Consider the following 24,035-nt stretch of genomic DNA (forward strand, 5'->3'; position numbering starts at 1 on the left):
TCTTCTTCCCCACAATTCACAAAATGCTAACCTTCTATGAAATCGGAGGCTGTGTAAGGACGGTGATTGGGGCTGTTCTCTGCAGGATTGTTGAGGGTCTCCAAGGCCGATTCAATGGCTTCCACCAACTCATCCCGCTTGTCCTTCCTCACGGGCTTCTCCTCAGGGTGGCGGGTAAGGCCAGTCTCCAGCTGGTACACTTTCTGCAGAGTGAAGCTATCAAAAGGCACTGCTGCATACTCTGTGGCCAGCTTCACACCAGTGTGCACCTCTGCCTTGTCCACCTGCGAGTGTAGGAAGGCCAGGAGGTCAGCCTGGGTTTTCTCTGGAGGGCTCCTGTCCAGCCCCAGGCCAGCAGCATCACTGGCTTGGTACTGCCCATTCCTGAGCTGCTCACTCCTCTCCTGCAGCTCCTCCTTGAGCTGCGCGATCTGCCGCTTCAGGCTGCTCACGTAGTTGCGGTGCTGCTCCTCCCACTCCTGCAGGACAGCCTGGTACCCCTCCTTCCCCGTGGGGCTGTTGGCCCTGGGCAGTGCCAGCTGCTCCTCGTCACCTTTGGGGGTGCAGGCCAGCATGTACAGGACGGAGATGGCACAGCAGAGGAGCACCAGCAAAACCACCACCCGGGAAATCCACGCAAGCAGCCCCCGGCGAACCATCATCATTCAGGAATCAGCCATGCGTCCAGAACCGGTGGCATCCCTGAAAGTTGGGGCCCCCACGGAAGGGCTTCCTGGGCTAGACCACAGGAAGCATGCGTTTGGGGCCCCCGGAGCTGCTTGCATCCATTTCCTTCTAGAATGAGTTCTGCCACTTGGAGTTAACCACCACACAGAGCAGCTTCTCTACTTTTAAAGGATGATCTTGCAGGCAGAAGCAATGACTTAAGTGAAATCTCCAGGTTTTCACCTTCATTCCCATCATAGCCTTCCTGATGTGCAGCCAACAGCAAGAGGGGACCTGGAAAGAAACACAAATGACAGCAGCACTTAATCAAGACAACGACTCCCTCATGCTCCCTACAGCAATCAATATCCAATAGATCTCCTGTGAGAGTTACAGAAAATGCCTTTGATAGATGATTAACTATTGTTAAATGTGTATAAATCAGAACACAAATGAACATCTACAGTACAATGCAAATAAGCAACAAAGGACACGGAAAAAGGATTGGAAGGAAAATGGCAAAATGTGAACAATAATTCTCTCCAGATGGAAGGATTTAGAGTCATCTTTCTGCTCCTATTTTTCTATATCTTATAATTTCTGCACAGTGGCACATGTTCTGACAGTTAAAGGGAGAAAAGCAAAATGCTCATGACATTGGAGTTGCTAGCAGGGGACTACTTGGCCAGAGTCTGTGCTGTGTTTGGTCCCTCCAAGTCTAATGTGACCCCCAGTGTTGGGAGATGGGGCCTGGTGGGAGGTGTTTGGATCATGGGGGTGGATCTCTCAGGCATGGCTTGGTGCCTTTCTTGCTAGAGTGAGTTGGCACTCTTGGCTCCCATGAAAATTCTTTGTTGAAAAGAGCCTGGTGCTTTCTCTCTTCCCACTCCCTCCTGCTCTCACCATGTAATGCCAGCTGCCCTTCACCTTCCACAATGAGTGGAAGCAGCCTGAGGGTCTCATCAAAAGCAGATGCTGGTGCCATGCTTCCTATACAGCCTGCAGAACTGTGAGCCAGATAAACCTCTTTTCTAAGTCATGCAACTTCAGGTACTCCTTTAGGGCATCATGAATGAACTAAGCCTGCCAAGCTGGGGTGGATGCAGCCAGGTGAGCCCACAGGGGTTCACCTGTCTGCACTCACTCAGAGCAGGCCTGAAAGTGGATCAACATGGTTCCTAAGCTTTCTGATGAGGAACTGGGGATGCACCCAGAGGTTCAAATACACAAATAATAAATGTGGACGGTAACACATCCGGAAGGGATCAGGGGACAGTGGTTCCAGCTAACTCTTCAATTCTGCTTGCAGACAGGAGATGGTAAGTTTATTATAGAAAGGATGAGGTTGGGAGAAAAACAGAGACCAGAATCAGAAATACTGTCCCGTTGGGACCCAAATCTCAGATCTATCTCTGCTCCAGTGTCTGTGGGGAATTCTGTGTCCTGATCGTTCATCAGAAATACTCAGACAGATCCTAGGGCCTTTCACATGCTCCGCTCCTCAACTCTCAATCTTAACAAATGAGAAGCCAGTCTGACTGCCTTCTTCGTCTCCCCCAGGGGGTCACCCTTCCTCCTCCTCCACCCATTATGGACATTTCCACAGCACACTCCTTTTCAGATATTCTCGCTTCCTTAATGCCTTCCCCTTGTCTTCCCCTACCCATCTTAGACAGAAAAAACAAGTAAAAGAATTATTAATGGACAATAGACCAAATCCAATTTCCTTTCTAGGGACATTCTAATGAAACCTTTCTAGATGCATCTTTCTTTATCACTTCACTCACAAACAAGCTCCCTGAGGGTACCCATGCTTTGCCATTTTATAAAAACTTGACATTTTAAGTAATCCTCATGATAACAAAATTATTCTTTATATAGTCTTCACCAGACTCAGAACGCCAGATTCTGGGCCAATAATCATCTCATTTACTAGTAGTCTATGCCATTTAGTGATGAGAAGAAGAGCCCAGCCCAGTCAGTTTGCAAGTTCAGGACCCTTGGGAGAGAAGAGAGAGATGTTCCTCTCAAAGACAGAATATTAACAACCTCCTTGACTTTACTTAAATATTCACTTGCTATACACTATGTCTGTACACAACAGTTCCTCTTCTATTACCCAAGAGATGTGCCTCTTAGTGATACTGCTATGCTATCAAAATAGTTTATTTCTCAACTGTTCTTAAACCTTCAACACTTAACATTCTAATATTTCCCTAAGCCCAAGTATTCTCTGTACTTTAGAACTCTGTAATTTAGAACAACACACAGTTATTAGTGCTAAGTTTAAGGTACATGTTTAGCCCTGGAAGCCTTTTCCATCTGATGCAAATCTTGGGATTTGTATAATTACTATAATTCTGTGATTGAAAACAGCTCGGCTTTGGTGTTCAGGCACCTTGCTGTTTTTAATGAAATCTCTCAGATAAACTCATTATATCCAAGCATTAAATTACCAGTGAAGGCATGTTATCATGCTATTCAGCCACTTTAAAGACTCCTACTTTAAATAGATTGTCATTAAAGACAAAACAAGCAAATCAAAAAACAAAAATGAAACATTCAGGACATTTTGTTGTGTTGTGGAAACTTAAAATTGTATTTGCATAAAAAATGAAAATTATGTTGGGTAACTGAACACTTTAAAAATTAAATAATCTGTGATTTAAAAATTTAAAACTTCAGTATGATATTGGCTGTGGGTTTGTCATAAATAGCTTTATTATTTTGAGATATGTTCCATCAATACCTAGTTTATTAAGAGTTTTCAGCATAAAGGGCTGTTGAACTTTGTCAAAGGCCTTCTCTGTCTCTGTTGAGATAAGCATGTGGTTTTTGTCTCTGGTTCTGTTTATGTGATGGCTTACATTTATAGATTTGTGTATGTTGAACCAGTCTTGCATCCCTGGGATGAAGCCTACTTGATCATGATGGATAAGCTTTTTGATGTGCTGTTGCATTCAGTGTGCCAGTATTTTATTGAAGATTTTTACATCAATGTTCATCATGGATACTGGCTTGAAATTTTCTTTTTTAGTTGTATCTCTATCAGATTTTGGTATCAGGATAATGTTGGTCTCATCAAATGAGTTAGGGAGGATTCCTTCTTTTTATATTGTTTGGAATAATTTCAGAAGAAATGGTACCAGCTCCTGTTTGTATGTCTGGTAGAATTTGGCTGTGAACCCATATGCACCTGGACTTTTTTTGGTTGGTAGGCCATTAATTGCTGCCTCCACTTCAAACCTTGTTATTGGTCTATTCAGGGATTCAACTTCTGCCTGATTTAGTCCTGGAAGGGTTTAAGTGTCCAGGAATTTATCCATTTCTTCCAGATTTACTTGTTTATGTGCATACAGTTGTTTGTAGTAATCTCTGATAGTAGTTTGTATTTCTGTGGAATCAGTGGTAATATCCCATTTATCATTTTTATTGCATATATTTGATTCTTCTATTTTCTTTTTTATTAGTCTGACTAGTGGTCTATTTTGTTGATCTTTTCAAAAAACAGCTCCTAGATTAATTAATTTTTGAAGGGTTTTTTGTGTGTGTGTCTCTGTCTCCCAAGGGTGCCCTCTCTCACCATTCCTATTCAACATAGTATGGGAAGTTCTACCCAGAGCAATCAAGCAAGAAAAAGAAATAAAGGGTATTCAGTTAGGAGAGGAAATCAGATTGTCTCTATTTTGAGATGACATGATTGTATATTTAGAAGACCCCATTGTCTCAGCCCACAATCTCCTTAATATGATAAGCAACTTCAGCAAAGTCTCAGGATACAAAATCAGTGTGCAAAAATCACAAGCATTCCTATACACCAATAACAGACAAACAGAGAGCCAAATCAAAAGTGAACTCCCAATCACAACTGCTAAAAAGAAAATAAAATACCTAGGAATACAACTAACAAAGGATGTGAAGGACCTCTTCAAGGAGAACTACAAACTACTGATCAAGGAAAAAAAAGAGAGGACACAGGTGGAAAAACATTCCATGCTCATGGTTAGGAAGAATCAATATTGTGAAAATGGCCATACTGCCCAAAGTAATTTATAGATTCAATGCTATCCCCATCAAAATACCATTGACCTTCTTCACAGAACTGGAAAAAGCTACCTTAAACTTCATATGGAACCAAAAAAGAGCCCTCATAGACAATATAATCCTAAGCAAAAGGAACAAAGGTGGAGGCATCATGCTACCTGATTTCAAACCATACTACAAGGCTACAGTAATCAAAACAGCATGGTACTGGTACTGAAACAGAGATATAGACCAATGGAACACAACAGAGGCCTCAGAAGTAACGTCACACATCTACAACCATCTGATCTTTGACAAATCTGATAAAAACAAGCAATGGGGAAAGGATTCCCCATGGTGTTGGGAAAACTGGCTAGCCATGTGCAGAAAGCTGAAAGTGGACCCCTTCCTTACACCTTATACAAAAATTAACTCCAGATGGATTAAAGATTTACACATAAGACCTAACACCATAAAAACCCTAGAAGAAAACCTAGGCAATACCATTCAGGTCATAGGCATAGGCAAGGACTTCATGACTAAAACACCAAAAGCAATGGCAACAAAAGCCAAAATAGACAAATGGGATCTAATTAAACTCAAGAGCTTCTGTACAGCAAAAGCAAGAATCATTAGAGTGAACTGGCAACCAAAAGAATGGGAAAAAATTTTTGCAAGCTACCCATCTGACAAATGGCTAATATCCAGAATCTACAAACAACTAAAACAAATATACAAGAAAAAAAAAAAAAAAAAAAACCTCAAAAAAAAGGGGGCAAAAGATATGAACAGACACTTTTCAAAAGAAGATATTTATGCAGTCAATAAACATATGAAAAACTACTCATCATCACTGGTCATTAGAGAAATGCAAATCAAAACCACATTGAGATACAATTTCACACCAGTTAGAATGGCAATCATTAAAAAATCTGGAGACAACAGATGTTGGAGAGGATGTGGAGAAATAAGAACACACTGTTGGTAGGAGTGTAAATTAGTTCAACCATTGTGGAAGACAGTGTGGCGATTCCTCAAGGATCTAGAAATAGAAATACCATTTGACCCAGCAATCCCATTGCTGGGTATATACCCAAAGGATTATAAATCTATTTATTATAAAGACACATACACACGTATGTTCACTGAGGCACTGTTTACAATAGCAAAGACTTGGACCAAACCCAAATGCCCATCAATGATAGACTGGACAAAGAAAATGTGGCACATTTACACCATGGAATACTATGCAGCCATAAAAAAGGATGAATTCTCAGCACACTGACACAAGAACAGAAAACCAAACACCCCATGTTCCCAGTCATAAGTGGGTGTTGAACAATGAGAACACATGGACACAGGGCGGGGAACATCACCCACTAGAGTCTGTTGAGGGGTGGGGCGAGGGGAGGGATAGCAGGGTGTAGGGAGATTGAGGAGGGATAATATTAGGAGAAATACCTAATGTAGGTGACAGGGGAATGGAGGCAGCAAACCACCATGGCATGTGTATACCTAAATAACAATCCTGCAAGATCTGCACATGTACCCCAGAACTTAAAGTTAAAAAAGAAAATTAAAACTAGAATATCCTCTTGTTCTGTTCTGTAATTTTCTTCAAGATCTAGTTTGGCTTACTGAAATTCACTAGTATACATTTCAATGTTATTTGGTATTCCACACTTTGGAGAAAAGGAGCAAAAGTGGGAAAGACATTTTTTTCAAGAATGAGCATTTTTTAAAGAAATAACAAAAATTCATATGAATTGCTGCCCAAGAGGCCATGATGAATTTTTCCTTTGAAATGTCAGAAGCAGCTAATGTGTCAGAAACAAAACTGCATTCTTTAACAGACAAAATATTTGTGAATGATTCCAGCAGTCTCATCTGTAATCAAAAGCCTGACAACTTGTTATACTGAGGCTGGGAGTGTCTGTTTCCTGAAGTTAGGAGAGGCTTTTTATCCTTTGGAGTCTTGCTTCTGTTAAGACTTCAGGTTTTTCCTTTGGTTGCACAAAACAACATCCTTAAAAGTGGGTGTTGGCCAGGTGGGGTGGCTCACATCTGTAATCCCAGCACTTTGGGAGGCCAAAGACGGGTGGATCACTTGAGGTCATGAGTTTAAGATCAGTCTGGCCAACATGGTAAAAGCCCGCCTCTACTAAAAATACAAAAATTAGCCAGGCATGTGGTGCGCACCTATAATCCTAGCTACTGGGGAGGCTAAAGCACGAGAATCACTTGAACTAGAAAAGAGGAAGTTGCAGTGAGCCGAGATAACACCACTGCACTCTAGCCTGGGCAATGAAGTCAGATTGTGTCTCAAAAAAAAAAAAAAAGTGGATGTCACTTTACCACGTCTGCCCCTTTCAGGAAAGAACAGCTTGATGAGACATACCTGGACCAATGTATACCTAAGCCACAAAAGCTCTGTGCAATCTCCTTCTCTTAGCAGCACTGGGAGAATTAGAGAGTTAACATTTATGTGTTCACAGAGTTGCAGATGGAAAGCACTGTGTAATTACCGAGCACTACTAGAAGTTAGAGATGACAGTGAAAATACAGCTTTATGTGATCACAGCAGCACTGAGCTACTATTTTAAGAACTTAGGCATCCAGATTTTTAGACTAGCTCAACCTCTTGGGGTAGTTGTGGAACACAGAGAGTAGGGAAGGAACAAGAAGTCCCTGTCAACAACAAACTGTAAGACCCTTAGAAGAAGGGAGATGCATAGTCCTAGGTTTTTAATTGTAGAAAAATCCCTGTGCTCATCAGGTTTCTTGACACTGACGTTTTTAAATGCTCATCCTTCCTAATTGCTTTACCTAATACTTTCCTAACCCTGGTCAAACCTCCAGTGATGGACCTGTGATGCATCATGTCTGAAATTGTGGATTTAGTGATTAGAATGAAGGAGATGTCCAAGTGCAGTGACTTTCCTGCCATTCTTACCAGCTCTGGGCAACAAAACAACAGGGAGAAGGCTTCCTGGTGGTCTTCTGTGAAGGCTAAACACCATTGTGGAGCAATGCTTTCTAGGGCTCATTCCGATCTGAGACCAGCAAACAACTTGAGCTTTTCCACATCTCCAAATAACATAGTAATGACCCAACAACAAATGAGAGTCACAGTCAATTCTATCTAGGATTTTGTCTTTATTCATCCATATAACAAACAGCCATGAAGCATCTAGTATGTTCAACGCACTGTATAAAAAGTTACAAGAGATGAAATGGTAAACCAAGAACACATCCCAGCCTCAGCAAACTTACTAGCTTGAAGAAGAACTAATGTCCTTTCAAATAACTGTAATTTCAACTCCAAACAGACAAATTTCATTAAAATAGATATAAAGTGTTGATGCCATGTTCCCACCGAGCAAATGTATGGGTGAGGAGTAGGAGATGGGAGAATTTGAAAAGTACAAATATAATACATTTTAAAATGACAAAAAGATTAAGATAAATTTTATAAGTACTCAATATTTGTCAAGATAAGATATGCAAGTAGTTACAGATACTGTTTGCCATTTCATCTCAGAAGGTAAAACTAAGGCAGGTCAGGTTTTGTTCGGAGCCTAAGACTTAACCCAAATGTGGCCAGAGTGAATACTGGGATTTCTGTGACTAGGACAGAAGTTGCTCTTAGTTTGGGTGTAAGCATTTCATTCTGCAGATTTCAGTGAACATGTTGGTCCCAAGAGCTGTTTACTCTGCCAAGATATGCCTACTAATGTGCACAAGAAGCTCAAAAACCAAGAAAGACTCAAGGACAAGCTCCATTGATGAAACATTGTCAGGGTCAGCAGCAGGCAGAAAGGACAGTGGCTTCATGGCGAGGCCAGGTCAGGCAGCACTACATGCTACAATGACAGGCCTTGTAAGTGATAAAGGAAACTATTCAAGGAACGGCAATAAATTCTGCAAGACATCTCCACCCCATGATGTGCAGACACAGCCAAAAGGGTTGATGGTGAAAAAAAATCAAGCAGTGTCTACAGGGTCAGGAAGTGGTAGACCAAAGCCCTGATGCTGCAGTGTGAGTCTATTCCACTTGGGCACATACAATCAGCTCTTTGACAAGAAGGGCACAAACTAACCTTCAGTCAAAGGATTAGCTGTACCAACAGAACATAAAATGAAGTCATATCTCTTGGTTAAACATGCCATGCTGGATGTGCATGGAAAGGATTCTTATTCAGAGTTTTCAAATGCTCTCAAAAATGGATATAAACTCAGCACTGTAAACTTTATTTGAACATATGGCTTCATTTAGAATTCCCTCTACCTCAGTTGAATTCCTGTATACAAGGTGTGGTAGCCAGGTTCCAAGATGGCCCTCAATGGTCCCTGGCTCCCGTTATTCATACCACTGTGTGCTTGCTGCCACACTGTACTGGGGGCTTAATGTGTGTGACTGTATTAGTCTGTTCTCACACTGCTATAAAGAACTACCTGAGACTGGGTAATTTATAAAGAAAATAGGTTTAATTGACTCACAGTTTCACAGGCTATACAGGAGGCATGACTGGTGAGTCCTCAGGAAACTTACAATCATGGCGCAAGGGAAAGCAAGCATATCTTCACATGGTGGCAGAAGAGAGAGAGTGAAGGGGGAGGTGCTTCACACTTTTAAATAACCAGATCTCGTGATAACTCACTCAGTATCATGAAAGCAGCAAGTGGGAAATCTGCCCCCATGATCCAGTCATCTCCCATCAGGTCCCTCCTCCAATGCTGGGGCTTACAATTCAAAATGAGATTTGGGTGGGGACACAGAGCCACACCGTATCAGTGACCAACAAATATAGCAGAAGAAGTGGTATGGCACTGTGAGATTAAGTTGTAAAAGGGTGCAGCTTCTGTCTTGGGTGCCCTCTTTCCCAAGCAAGCTGCTGTGTTGTGAGCAGCCCTGTGGAGGGGCCCATGGATGAGGAATCGAAGCCTTCAGCTGACTGACAGCCAGCAAGGAACTGAGGCAGGCCTGACAGCAGCCCCGTGAAAAAGCTTGAAAGTGGATTCTGCAGACAGTTAAGGCCTGAGATGACTGAAACCAGACAGCTTGATGGCAACCCTGAACCAAAACTACTCAGCCTAGCTTAGCACTTCACCCTTCACTCTCTCTTTTCTGTCGCCATGTGAAGATATGCTGGAATCCAAGAATTCTGGATTCCTAAGACCTTGTGAGATAATAAATGTTTGTTACTTTAGGCTAAGTTTTGGGATAATTTGTTACATTCCAATAGATGGTAACTAATTCACAGGGTCACAGTCTCCAGATTTACATAAAAATGCTATTTCTCAATCATACACTATTTTTCATTGTATAAAATGTTTTAATATGCCTTATCTCTATGATACAATAATTCTGTGACATCAGAAACACATTACTATAATCACTTCTCAGTTTGGGAAAATGAGGCTCAGAGAAGTTATGTGATCTGTCTAAAACTACACAACCTGCAAGCTATAGAACTAGGACTCAAATTCATCTTTGACTTGAAGCCCAATATGCTTTCTGCCAAAGCCCTCCAAGATTTTATTCTTGAACAATGGTCATTCATCCAAAAATGGTTTTTGTTCTGTTTTTTCATTAATGGCAAGGACTTTAGGAAATCTGTCAAGTTAAAATGTAATTATGTTTTAGAGGAACCCTGTTCCCAAACACCAGAGTCAAAAATGGAGTATTGATTAGAAGTAGCTGACTATTACAGCACAGGGGCCAAGTTAACCGAGAACTGGTGAAGCAAAGAAAGTGTACCTCCCTTCCAGTCATTGTCTTTGCAGCACAACCAATGGCAGCACAACCCACCAAGCTGCTTAAGCTAGAAGCATGAAAATCATCCCTAACCCTTCCTTCTCCATCATCTGCCATTGACCTATCACCAAGTCAACATGCTTCCTCTTCCAAACATATCTCAAATTGGTTCTCACATCTCTACCTCTACCATCACCCTACTCAAGGCGCCATCATCTCCTGCCCAGACAATGCACTAGACACTGAATATTAGAGGTGGGGGGAGGCACCCAGGACACAGGAGGAGGGCAACAATGTGGGACAAAGATGACAGCAAAGTCTTAACACCAAAGGAAAATATCACAAAATGTAATGGAAGATACACGAAGCCACTATGAGGGCTGAAAAACCCTAAAGCTCCCAGTTCCTATGCCCAGTACATTCTGTTCAGACTTCTCTCTGTAGACACACACACACACACACACACACACACACACACACACACACGCGATTAGTTTAGGGGTGAGGCACAGTTATGCCATTGCTTAATGACAGAAAAATGTTCTGAGAGATGCATTATCAGGTAATTCTGCTGTGTGAACATCATGGAGTGTACTTTCACGAATCTAGACGGTAGACCTACCACACACCTGGGCGATACAGTATAGCCTGTTGCTCCTAGACTACAAACCTGTACAGCACGTGGTTGTAACGTATACTGCAGTCAACTGTAACAGTTTGGTATTTGTGTATCTAAACATATCTAGACAAAGAAAAGGTACAGTAAAAATACAGTATTGTAATCATAGAAGCACCCATATATAATCGGTCCATTGACAAAATGTTATGCATTACATGACTATACTTTCAAAGAAGCCAAAATGACCTGAAAATGAGCATAATAGCTCATAACCTCCCTAAACCACATCAACCCAGAAGTTTCAGAGCAAGGTTCTCAGGTGTCACAGCTCTTTTTGGAAGGCAGGTTTCTTTTTTCCATTGAGTCTTTCATTAGCATCTATATATGGGCCAAGTGTTTTATCTTCAAGTGTACTCCTGACAGCAACTAAACCAGTTCAGGCAACAAATAAAGCAGATCAGTATTACTGCGCATATGCTAAGATGTGCTTGAGCCAAATCCCAGTGAGAAGACAGGGGTCCCACTGGGGAGTCAACAACCGAATGCCAAGCGTTTAGAGTTGGCTGTGGAAAGATCTGAAGCCTTCTTTCCTGACCCCCTCCAACCCTGACACCAAGCTGCTTAGTAAGAGCACTGGCTCAGGTTTCACACACAGAGCAATCTGTGTGGGCAGCTGCCTCAGTGGCCCCTGCAGTTTTGCTGCTTTTCCTTCTCTTTCCTCAACACTCAAGATCAGCTGTCTCCAAACTTTAATTAAACATATATAGCACATTCCGGGCAGTCAGTGACTTTTGAACAAAGATGAAACATGCAAATTTATTTATTTAAAAATTAAATACAGGCCGGGCACAGTGGCTTATGCCTGTAATCTCAGTGCTTTGGGAGGGTGAGGCAGACAGATCTCATGAGATTGGGAGTTTGAGACCACACTGGCCAACATGGTAAAACGTCATCTCTACTAAAAAAATACAACAAAGAATTAACTGGATACCCCAGCTACTTGGGCGGCTGAGGAATGAGAATCACTTGAACGTGGGAGGTAGAGGTTGCAGTGAGCTGAGGTCACCCCACTGCACTCCAGCCTGGGCAACCGAGCAAGACTTCATCTCCAAAAGAAAATAAAAATAAAATATTACATACAAGCTTTACAATATAGTAGTATTATGTATTTATAAAATAATGCCCCTAAAATAATGAAGCATAAAATATTTTTAAGTAATATTTTCTCACCCTTTTGGGCCATCCTGGACCCCCTCCCCAACCCAGAGACATAGCTCCAGGTTCCCTGCAGCTGATCTGACTGCATTACAGGGCTCTTGAGACAGGGCTCTTAACACAACTGATTCCAGGACCCCACTGCCAGGAGCATGCCTTGATCCCCCATTCCTTCGGGAACCCAGCCTCAGAGTGCCTCTCTTGCCTCTGGACCCCACTGTCTCCATCTCAGGGTACCCAGCACCTGCTGTCAGGCCAGGTGACCAAACTGCCAGGACTCCACCCAGAATCTACTTCCCTTCCTTCCTCACCTGGAAGACTTAGGCTCAGCCTTCAAGATGCCCCTTGAGTCTTCCCTATGAGGTCCCCCTATCTCCAGGCTCAGAGTGTTCTCTAGGGACCAGCACTGACCCAGCCCAGGCGAACAGGCTGGTGGATGACTTCACAGTCAGGAATTCCCTAGTTGGGAGGGACTTTCCATTCCCTCAATTCCTCATTTGTCTTTTAAAAGAATTCTGATTCCATTGTCCCTGCCTTGAAGCAGAAAAAGGGAAACGTGACAAAAAGAAACTGGCACCTGCTAATCAGAAAGTGAAAGCACACTGATCACAATCACACACCCCGAAATGCCAGGAAATAGACCCAAGTCTCTTCTGCTGTCCTCTTTTGGTTTGATTTTGATTTCTAACTTGCTTGCAAACCTTGGGGGAGAAGGCTTGACTGAGAGGGGCTTCCTGTCTATCCAGAGACCTTGTACTCCCATTCCTTGCAACTGCCACCCTTACTTCAGGAAGACCTAAGGGAGGGAGTCGGCATGGGTGGTAGTTGTGGACCCCAGAGGGTGCAATGAGGGAAGGGCACTGGATAAGAAGATGTTACTGAAGCCAGGTGCACAGCATAAAGACTCTTCTCCAAGCTGTAAGATGTCTCAAGCACACATGTGGTGCTGAGTCAGCTGCCAAATCCTGCAGAAAGGGCTGCTTCCCTGAGTCCTTTGGGGCTCTCAGGGCTGGTTCTCACCCTAAACTGAGAACCCCATGAAACCAGCCTCCCAACACCCTCCTACTGTTCATAATTACAAGCACTTAGTGGGCATTTACTTTGGGGCCAGACATCATATGAAGCACTTTACAAATATTATCTCATTTAATCCTCAAAACAATCCTATGAGCTAAATCTTATTATCCCCACTAAAGAAACAGAAACTGAGGCTTAAAGCAATGAAGTCACTTGCCCCAGGTGCTCAGCTGGCAAGCAGCCCAGCCCGGCTTCAAACCCAGCTCTGTCTGATTCTTACCCACTAGGCTATACTGTTCAACCTGCTTCATAATCCTGAACTGCTTGCTGAGACCTGCTCCTCATTCTACACCCATTTTTTCTTGTTTCTGAAGTTATAAATCTTATTTATGAGCTTGCCTGGCCCCTCAAATGTGACATGAAGCACTGCTTCTCTAGTTGTTTTGTGCCCTCATGTAGCTGTGATTTGCATTTACACATCTCTCAATAGCTACGCAAACTCACACCATCCTGATAAATAATCCCCATCCCAGAATGCCCATTGTGAGCCTTGCTCTGTCCCATTGGGGCCAGGCAGAATATCTTCACAACATTCAAGTGTTTCTAAGCAATTCCACCAAGCCCTCCAGCCATATGGCCTCCACAGACCAGTCTCTGGGTGGGCTGGAGGAACGTCACCCATTACTCCTTGGGCCTACATGATAGGAGCCCCCAGGAGGGGATCAGATGCTGGAAGTGGCCGCTTTCTAGGGAGCATGGTAAACACAGCAGCCCTGGCAGTCCCAGCTGCCCAGGTGCTGCCTTCGCTCCTAGAGCTCCCATTTCCAGCTGGAATCTACAGCCACCCTCATTTCCTGTTTTCCATTCCCTGTTCTGGCCATGCCCCACTGCCCACCTGGAGGAGTGGTTGCCTTTTAGTTGAGACGCCTTAAACCTGATCTGTGGGTATAAGATGCCAGGAGCTTATACCCACATATGGAGTTTGAGGCATCTCAACTAAAAAGCATCAAGGCTAGAGGAATTTTTAAGCCGCTAAGAAGTGTTCTTCTTTGAAAGAAGAAAAAGAGGGCCAGGCGTGGTGGCTTACACCTGTAATCCCAGCACTTTGGGAAGCCAAGGCAGTCAGATGACCTAAGGTTGGGAGTTCAAGACCAGCCTGACCAACATAGAGAAACCCTGTCTTTACTAAAAATACATAATTAGCTGGGCATGGTGGGGCATGCCTATAATCCCAGCTACTCGGAAGGCTGAGGCAGGAGAATTGCTTGAACTCAGGAGGCAGAGGTTGCAGTGAGCAGAGATCGCACCATTACACTCCAGCCTGGGCAACAAGAGTGAAACTCCATCCCCTGACCCAACCTCCCCAACTCCCCTCCAACCCTCACTACCACCACCAAAAAGAAAAGAAAGAAGAAAAAGAGAACATCTTTAGGTGGGTTAAACTGACGGTAGCATCACTATGGAAGGGTGTCCTGCCAAACACTGTATTAGTCCGTTTTCATGCTGCTAATAAAGACATACCTCAGACTGGGTAATTTATAAAGGAAAAGATGTATAATAGACTCACAATTCCACATGGCAGTTCTCACAATCATGGCAGAAGGTAAACGGCAAGTCTCACATGGTGGCCAACAAGAGAGAATGAGAGCCAGGTGAAAAGGATTTCCCTTACAAAACCTTCAGATCTCCTGAGACTTATTCACTATCAGGAGAACAGTATAGGGGAAGCCACCTCCATGATTCAGTTATCTCCCACCAGGTCCCTCCCACAACATGTGGGCATTATGGGAGCTACAATTTAAGATGAGATTTAGGTGGGGACACAGCCAAACCATATTACACTGGGTTCTCTCTTCTTTCCTCTAGAGCACTATAAAAGTAGATGCCCATGTAATAGCCTTGGGCCACGTGTCAAACTAACATCCTCCTGTGCTGTCAGAAGCCAGCTCGGGCATTGTGGGAGACTCCAAGACAGGGAAGTAAGCACCTGGGGAGATCAGGGTCTGAGGTCACATCACACAGCTTCCAGAGAAATGCATGAGGTTAATTAACAAAGATGGAGCCTAATTTAAAAATCAGCAAGGCTCCCCAGCCAAGTACCTTCTGATACAGCACTTAAGAAGAAATCACGAGAGTACTCAGTCAGGCTTTTCGTTTGTTTTTTAATGAAAAGCAGCTCCAAATCATTTTCTAACAAAGAGCAGCCTGTAAAATTGAGCTGCAGACTTAGACAAGCAAGCTGAGAGCTTGCATGGGTGAACACCAGCAGGAACTAAGGACTAGATGTGTTCAAGATGGCGGCTCCATCTTCCCTTCTCTTTGTCAGCAACCAGTACGGCAAGGAGCAGACAAAATGGCGCTCATCGACTGGAAAACCTATTTGCATAATAAGACTGGGGTAGGGCCACCAGCTTTCTCTGCATACTATATAAACGTCACTCCTGATCAAACCAACCTGTGAGCCCTATGTAAATCAGAGACCACCTCCTCAAGTCAGAATATAAAATCCTGTACATTCTCTGCCAGTCAGTCCTTTCTCCGCTCCTACGCACCTTTCTCTGTAGAGAAAGCTGTTTCTCTTTCTTTTCTCTTCTATTAAACCTCTGCTCCTAAACTCCTCGTGTGTGTTTGTGTCCTAAATTTTCCAGGCATGCCACGGCCAACCCCACAGGGTTATACCCCAGACAATTTAGCTGCTTCAGCTAAGCCATCAGCACAGGCCCTTAGCAGACTGCAGGCAGAGGTGCTGAGCGTAGACAACAGCCACAAGGCTGGGTCAGAGGAGTGAATCACCACACTCTGTGCTGGGAAGGCTAAGGTGGCTCCAACAGCCAAACAGGCTCAGCTTATTTACAGTGAAAAGCAGCACTGAAAGAAGAAAAACGAAGCTCTCTCCTTCCTGATAAAATGACCCATGTACATTATGAGCAGACAGGAGAGGGAAAATAAGGATGAGAAACAACGTTTACCAAATGCCTTGACCAGATACAAGCCAGTGGTTTTAAAACATTCTTTAGACACAGATCTCCCACAACAAAGCATTATGGAAAGCCCCATTCATTAACAGATATGGGTAAAAGTGTTCACTTTGAGTCCAAGGTAGTGACTCAGTCCTCTCTAGCAGTCCTGGGGGAAGGGGTCTACCACATACTACTAGAGAATCCTTGGACTTCTCCATCACTTGCTCTCTTAGTTAAACTTCAAAATAACTTTAGTGTTGAGTTGTTGACCCCCATTCTCTAAGACTAGGAAACCAGGATTCAGCAGGACTGGGTGCCCACACAGCTAGTATGCCCCCTATCCTGAAGCACCACCACTATGATGTGCTTCCATCAGCCGTATATTACAGAAAGTAGACAGAGCTTCTCTATATATACAGAATTAAACAACACCAGCACAGGGGAGGCGATACCCACAGCAGAGCAAGAGAGAAAGAACAGGAAAGTTGAGAAAACACACAACCAGGAACCCTGGAAATAGGACAAAACATCGCTTCTGAAGAGAACCACTGGTGATGATATCCATCTTGTGAAGTGCAAAATCATGCTTTGATGTGAAGGTGAGAGTTGGAGGATGCATGGAACCCTCCTGCTCCTCTCCATCTTAGGCTCCCCTGGGTGAGACAGACACTCTGCTTTGGTGCAAACAGTGACAACCTAGTAATTAAAGCTCATCTTCTTGGGCACTTGTGGTCATCTAATAGGCTGTAGGCAGCTGTATCCTCCCTTCTCCCAGGGGTGACATTCTGGCCTGTCCACCCACAATCCTTGGCACCAGCCAGCATGATGGAGAAGCCTGGTTTGCCCCAGGCATCATGGAAGAACGGAGTTTATGCGGTGGCCTCCCCATCCCACCCCAACCCCCAGCACAGTCCCAAGGAAGGACACCTGGAAACAGCCTACAGTGAAAGTTGCCACCACCCACTGTGGTGAGTACTTGGATGTGTTTTGCTGGCATGTTCGAGGTGCGAGGGGTTAAGAATGAAACTGTTACTTTTAGTTAAGACAAAATAAACAGCCTAACTCCTCTCAGCTCTCTTCTTCTTCCCCACCTACAGAGAAGACATGAGCACACAAATGAGGGGCTTTCTTTTAGAAAGTGGTTACTATAGAACGGGACTACAGAATACATGTATTGTGCAGAATTATTTTAGAAACTCTGTGAAGCTACATCAACTGAGGCGTCTCTCTTTGTGCCATGTATCTGAATATAAAAATGGAACCAAAAATGCAGGTAAAAATAACTAATGGAAGACCAGTAACACATAAATACAAGACACATTGTTATTTTTGGTAAAAGTAAGACCTACAGATAATATGGCTGACAGTATTTTTAAGGCTCTGGCTTCAGCCTCCCGAGGCCTATGGGTTCCTTTCCTGGAGTCCCTCACTCCTGGCACCTGCTGCCAATCCCATCTAGTAGTCAGCAATCCCTGCTAGCAGGCTGATTATCATGGTATTAGCTAAGAAACATTTCAGGATATCATGCCTGTAAAGAAACGTATGTGCAGTAGAAATTGTCCTGTTTCTATACACAAATACATGGCCAAGGACAGTTATTTAATCCAAACTTCACAGTTTAACACTGTTGAATATTCCACTAAGATGTTCTCTCTGCATCACTCTTAAAACATTCCATTCTCTTTCAGTAGACTTTCCACTCCTAACTGTAACCCCTTGCTATCTGCATCTTCCTCTTACTTTTCTGATACCTCCTATGAGGTAGGTTCCATTAATGTCATACCCATTTTGCAGACAAGGACATTGAGACAGAGGTTATTAACCTGTCAAAATGCCACAGCAGATCTGGGTCTCTAGCCCAGTGCTGGCTGTGCTTTTAATCACATTCTCTTACGGCTTCTCTGTAATCTGCAGAGGTGCTTTAGCAGATGTGCGTTCATCACGAGGGAAATCACTGAGAGGAGATTAACCTGGAAATGCACAAGGCCTATTTAATGCACCGTGCTGAAATGTAAGGGCCACGAGGGAGGTATTGGGGAAGACATCATAGCAAAGGGCCCTCATCTCATGGCAGAAAACTTAAATTGATAGGATGAAATTTCGTCCTACAGGCAATGGCTAACCAGCTGTCTAAGATTTTAAACAGTACACTTGCATGATCAGAATTAAATTTTAGCAAATAAACAGTGCTGAGATGAACTAGAGAAGAAAGACTGGAACTGGTGACACCAGATCTAAGGCTATTATAGTGTTCTAAATACAGACCAGGGAGGCCTTGAACCTAGGCCATAGCACTAAATTGATAAAGGAAGAACACCAATCACATGAGAAAAAAAAATGCTATCCATCAAGAATAGGGCCCAGGGGGCCATTACAGTGGCTCATGCCTGTAATCCCAGCACTTTGGGAGGCTGACTTGGGTGGATCACTTAAGGTCAGGAGTTCCAGAGTAGCCTGGCCAACATGGTCAAACCCTGTCTCTACTAAAAACATAAAAATTAGCTGGGCATGGTAGTGCTTGTAATCCCAGCTACTCAGGAGGCTGAGGTAGGAGGATAGCTTGGACCCAGGAGGCGGACGCTGCAGTGAGCCGAGATCACATCATGAGACTGTCTCCAAAAAAAAAAAAAAATAGTTCCAGGGTTTAACATGTGCATTTCAGAGGATGGAGTCACCACTGAGAAAACATCTAAGAGAAGATTTACTATAAAATTAAGTTTGGTTTCATGAACTTGGTAACTTCCCTCTGCCTGCAGGAATGGCAGATAAGAGCTGGGGACTTTGGAAACAGAGCTCTGGTTGCATTCTTCAAATTATCTACACAGGAAAGCACCTGCTCTGCCAATCCCTAAGTCATAGTAAGACTTCACATGTCCATTTCTTCCAACTCCGTAAGGTGCTTCCACATCTCATATTTCCCTTTCTCCTAGCAGTACAGTTGAGTGGTTGACAGCATAGGCTCTGAGGTTGAGACCATTTAAGCCATGCAGTTGTTTGGTTTCTCAAAGCCTTTGTCTCCCAGACATGGGGAGCACAGAAAGACCTGTCTTACAGAATCCCCATCACATACTCAGCGTAGTGCCTGTAAAAGAGTTAATATAAAATCAGCATGAGCTAAGAAATGGATTCCTAAGACTAAACCAGGAAGAAGCTGAAACCCTGAATAGACCAATAGCAAGGGCTGAAGTTGAGGCTGCAGTTAATAGCCTACCAACTAAAAAAAAAAAAGTCCAGATCCAGACGAGTTTATAGCCGAATTCTACCAGACATACAAAGAGGAGCTGGTACCATTCCTTCTGAAACTATTCCTAACAATCCAAAAAGAGGGAATCCTTCCCAACTCATTTTATGAGACCAACATCATCCTAATACCAAAACTGGGCAGAGATGCAACAAAAAAAGAAAACTTCAGACCAATATCCATGATGAACATTGACACAAAAATCTTCAATAAAATACTAGCAAACAGAATGCAACAGCAAATCAAAAAGCTTATTCATCATGATCAAGCAGGCTTCATCCCAGGGATTCAAGGCTAGTTCAACATATGCAAGTCTATAAATGTTATCCATCACATAAACAGAATCGAAGACAAAAAACACGATTATCTCAATAGATGCAGAGAAGGCCTTTGACAAAATTCAACAGCCCTTTATGCTAAAAGCCCTCAATATACTAGGTATCAATGGAACGTATCACAAAATAATAAAAGCTATTTATGATAAACCCACAGCCAATATCATACTGAATGGGCAAAAACTGGAAGCATTCCCTTTGATATCTGGCACAAGACAAGGATGCCCTCTCTCACCACTCCTATTCAATGTAGTACTAGAAGTTCTAGCCAGAGCAATCAGGCAAGAAAAAGAAATAAAGGGTATTCAATTAGGAAAAGAGGAAGTCAAACTGTCTCTATTTGCAGATGAGATGATTGTATATTTAGAAGATCCCATCGTCTCAGCCCGAAATCTCCTTAAACTGATAAGCAACTTCAGCAAAATCTCAGGATACAAAATCAGCAAGCAGAAATCACAAGCATTTCTATATACTGATAACAGACAAACAGAGAGCCAAATCAAAAGTGAACTCCCATTCACAATTGCTACAAAGAGAATAAAATACCTAGGAATACAACTAACAAAGGAGGAAAAAGATCTCTTCAAGGAGAACTACAAACCACATACTGAGGTCAGTTGAGGGGGCGGCTAGGGGAGGGACAGTAGGGGGTGGGGAGGGATAACGTGGGAAGAAATACCAGATATAGGTAATGGGTGGATGAAGGCAGCAAACCACCTCACCATGTATGTACCTATGCAACAATCCTGCATGATCTGCACATGTACCCCGGAACCTAAAGTACAATAATAAAAAAAAAAAAAAGAAAAAAAGTATCAGTGAGAGAAATGTAGCATTAATATCACTTTACTGATGAGAAAACCTAACCACCAAGAAATAAATAGCTGGTATTTATATACAGGTACAGAGCTGGTAAAAAGCACAGTCAACTAGCATCCAGAACTCAAGACTCCTCATCTCTTCCCTCTAAATTCGCACTTCCCAAATTTTTAATCAAAATAACTCACATTCTTACTTCTCCAGATCCATTTATTTTCAGAAAAGACAACTGTAGTAAATTTGTAAAACTCTCTCTAAAATGCCATTTAAACAAAGTAGTGCAGATTCCATTAGGGAGGCTAGGAGATTTAAAAAGGTAATGTATATGAAATGCTCAGCCCAGTGTCCTGGCACAGTAGAGGAAGACATTAGGTCTGGGGACAATAGATTTCATAGTTGTGGACACGGGGCTGCAAGCAGGAGGAACATTTTTCTGCACCAGGGAACTTACCAGAAGGACTCTGGATACAACTTGGCAAAGTTCTAACCTGCAAAGTCACTCTTCAAAGGGCAGCAAGTACATTTGGGAGAAATCTCAAAACCTCCTCTAAGATATTTTTAAATTGCAATTTTCCAGTAGCTCAAAATATGATTAAATACACTAGTGTTCTAATTTCAGCTACGGGTACCAGACATATTCCCAGGACTGAAAAAATTTTTTAAACAATACAAGATTCTTCCCAAAATAAGGCTGCAAGATGTCTCTGGTGAACAGAGTTTCCTGATCCCCTCTTTAGACTGAATGCTACTATCCTGACATATAACAAGGCTCAATTCAAGGCTGCCCAGGAGAGGCATAAAATTCCTCCACCTGAACGGTAAGTTGGAATATGATCCTTTTTATAACACTCATGTGAAGCTGCAACAACTGCTGAAATCACTGTCACTGCATTACAACAGTCTCAGACAAGACCATCAGAGTTCCATCTCACGCAACAGTGACCTACAATGAAGCAAGCACCTGTGCAAGAGGGGCAGGGGCACCACCTTCTCATGCCACACCCACCCCGTTCTGCAGGAAAGGCGGCATGGGAGATGCTTCTTAAAATCATTATTACATAGTACTGTTTTTATATACTTGAGACATGTAAGTATATTTTATATACTTATGTCTCGCTCTGTTGCCCATGCTGGAGCACAGGGGCATGATCATGGCTCACTGCAGTCTTTAACTCCAGAGCTCAAACCATCCACCCACCTCAGCCTCCGAAGGAGCAGGGACTACAGATGCACACCACCATGACCAGCTATTCTTTTTCTTTTGGTAGAGACAGAGTCTTCCAATGTTTCCCAGGTTGGTCTTGGACTCCTGTGCTCCAGCCATCCACCCATCTTGGCATCCCAAAGTGGTGAGATTACAAGCATGAGCCACCATACCCAGGCTACAGTGTACTATTAACACAGACAATAACTTTTCTGAAATTCGGTAAATAGTGTTACAAATAATGTGAACTGCATCCATGTAATCATCAAATATCTATTAAATGCTTACTTCATGGAAGGAACCATGACAGCTGTCACAGGAGACAAAGAGAAGGGTCAGTTGAGATCCCTGTCCTCACCAGGGCAATGGGAAGTGGCAAGGACAGTTCTAAAAACAGTGTTTATGTCAGAGAAATGTGAGCAGTCATTAGTGATATAAGCAAAACACTGCTGTAGTTCAGAGGAGAGAAAGGTCATCTGGTTAGAGGAATCAGATCAGTTTCTGCAGAGCCTTTCAAGTTGAGTATTATTTGTTAGGTAGAGATGACAACACTTGGGAGAATACCTAAATCCTTATGGATATAAAATATGCAGGAGGGCCAGGCACAGTAGCTCATACTTGTAATCCCAGTGCTTTGGGACGCTGAGGTGGGAGGATCGCTTCAGGCCAGGACTTTGAAACCAGCCTGGACAACACAGCAAGACTCCATCGCTAACAAATAAAAATTAGCTGGGTATAGTGGTACATTCCTGTAGTCCTAGCTCCCTGCAAACATGAGGCAGGAGGATTGCTTGAGCCCAGGAGTTCAATGCTACAGTGATGGTCACGCCATCTCACCCCAGCCTGGGCAACAGAGTGAGATCCTGTCTCTCTAAAAAAAAATTGGAGCAGATCTAATTAAGATTTTCCATTCCCACCATTCCCACTCCAGTTCCACTATTAAAGATGCATGATGCATGTTGTCTTAATAAAAAGAGCAAAAAGTAGAGAACTCAAAACTCATCATTTAATCAATCATGTCTAACTTTTTTCTAGATGTTTTTCTAGTCTGTTCCTCTTAGCTTTCAAACCCTTTATGTATGTCCCAGGGCAAGGTGAAAATACCATGGGCCTTGTCATAGTCATTTTTTTTAATATTAATTCTTTCCATATAGAAAGAAGAGTGGGGACTTATTTTTTCTTGACACTAAGGTAATGGGTCTCAAGATTGATATAAATGTAATTATCCTGTGGAGTGGCAAGTCTAAGGAGGCCTCAGACTTTTAGATTCTGGAGTACACGTACAGATCATGCAGGGTTGTTGCATAGGTACATACATGACAAGGTGGTTTGCTGCTGTCATCTATATCTGGCTTCAGCTTTTAATGAACATTGCTTATCCCTATTAAAAGCCTATAACGCAATAAGGTTTGTAAGGAGTTCCTTTAGCTACAGAAGGCTGGGACCGTTGGTTGCCAAAGCCCCACTGATGTTTATTTCCAGCTTCCTGGCTCAATGATACAACAGACATAAGCAAAAACATAACAAAACAAAGTGTACCTTTGTGGAACACTCCACAGCCTCAGTTTAAGAATCAGACAAAAGATGCTGAAAATAGAGAGAGACAGACAGACAGAGACAGAAAGAAAGGGGGGGAGTGAGGGGGGAGGGAGGGAGAGGGAGAGCGACCATCCCCACTGCAGACACTTACAAACCAGAACAGTATCTCTGAGGCTCAACCAAGGAAATTGAGAAATAGTGCTAAGTACAAACTGGGCACAACAATTACATATGGTTTATTATTTTGTTACATCTTTATTTCTAGCAATTCAGAAAAGCAAGCACCCACCTTCAGTATGGAAACTTTGTGTTCTTTGTCCAATGTATTTACCAGGCCTGGCTCTCCTTCCAGGCATATAATCCCTGTTGCAAATTTGATGAAAAAGTAATGTCAATTTTCTTTAAACAAATGTGAAAATGGCTTGCAGAGTTCAAACTAAAACACTCATTGTGGGTGACATCATTACTGTTTTTATCTTTGTTTAGACTGGCGCTAAGAACCTGCAGAATGGCAGGGCATGGTGGCTCACGCCTATAATCCCAACACTTTGGAAGGCCAAGGCAGGTGGATCATTTGAGGTCAGGAGTTTGAGACCAGCCTGGCCAACATAGTGAAGCCCCACCTCTATTAAAAATTAA

General features: G+C 42.9%; 1 protein-coding gene across 11 annotated transcripts in view; it reads right to left on the reverse strand.

The window, feature by feature from the left end:
- The window catches only part of CSGALNACT1 (chondroitin sulfate N-acetylgalactosaminyltransferase 1), a 359,476-nt gene that overhangs the window by 106,741 nt on the left and 228,700 nt on the right, over positions 1 to 24,035 (reverse strand). For all 11 annotated transcript variants that reach the window (XM_012435253.2, XM_064368806.1, XM_064368809.1 and 8 more), the window contains one exon: positions 32 to 960. In XM_012435253.2, coding sequence (XP_012290676.2) covers positions 32 to 665 — 634 coding nt within the window. In that variant the 5' untranslated portion in view covers positions 666 to 960. The remainder of the gene's footprint in view (positions 1 to 31; positions 961 to 24,035) is intronic.

The sequence above is a fragment of the Aotus nancymaae genome, unplaced genomic scaffold (genome assembly GCF_030222135.1).
Source record: "Aotus nancymaae isolate 86718 unplaced genomic scaffold, 86718_ANA_hifiasm-v0.15.2.pri h1tg000079l, whole genome shotgun sequence".
NCBI lineage: Eukaryota > Metazoa > Chordata > Mammalia > Primates > Aotidae > Aotus > Aotus nancymaae.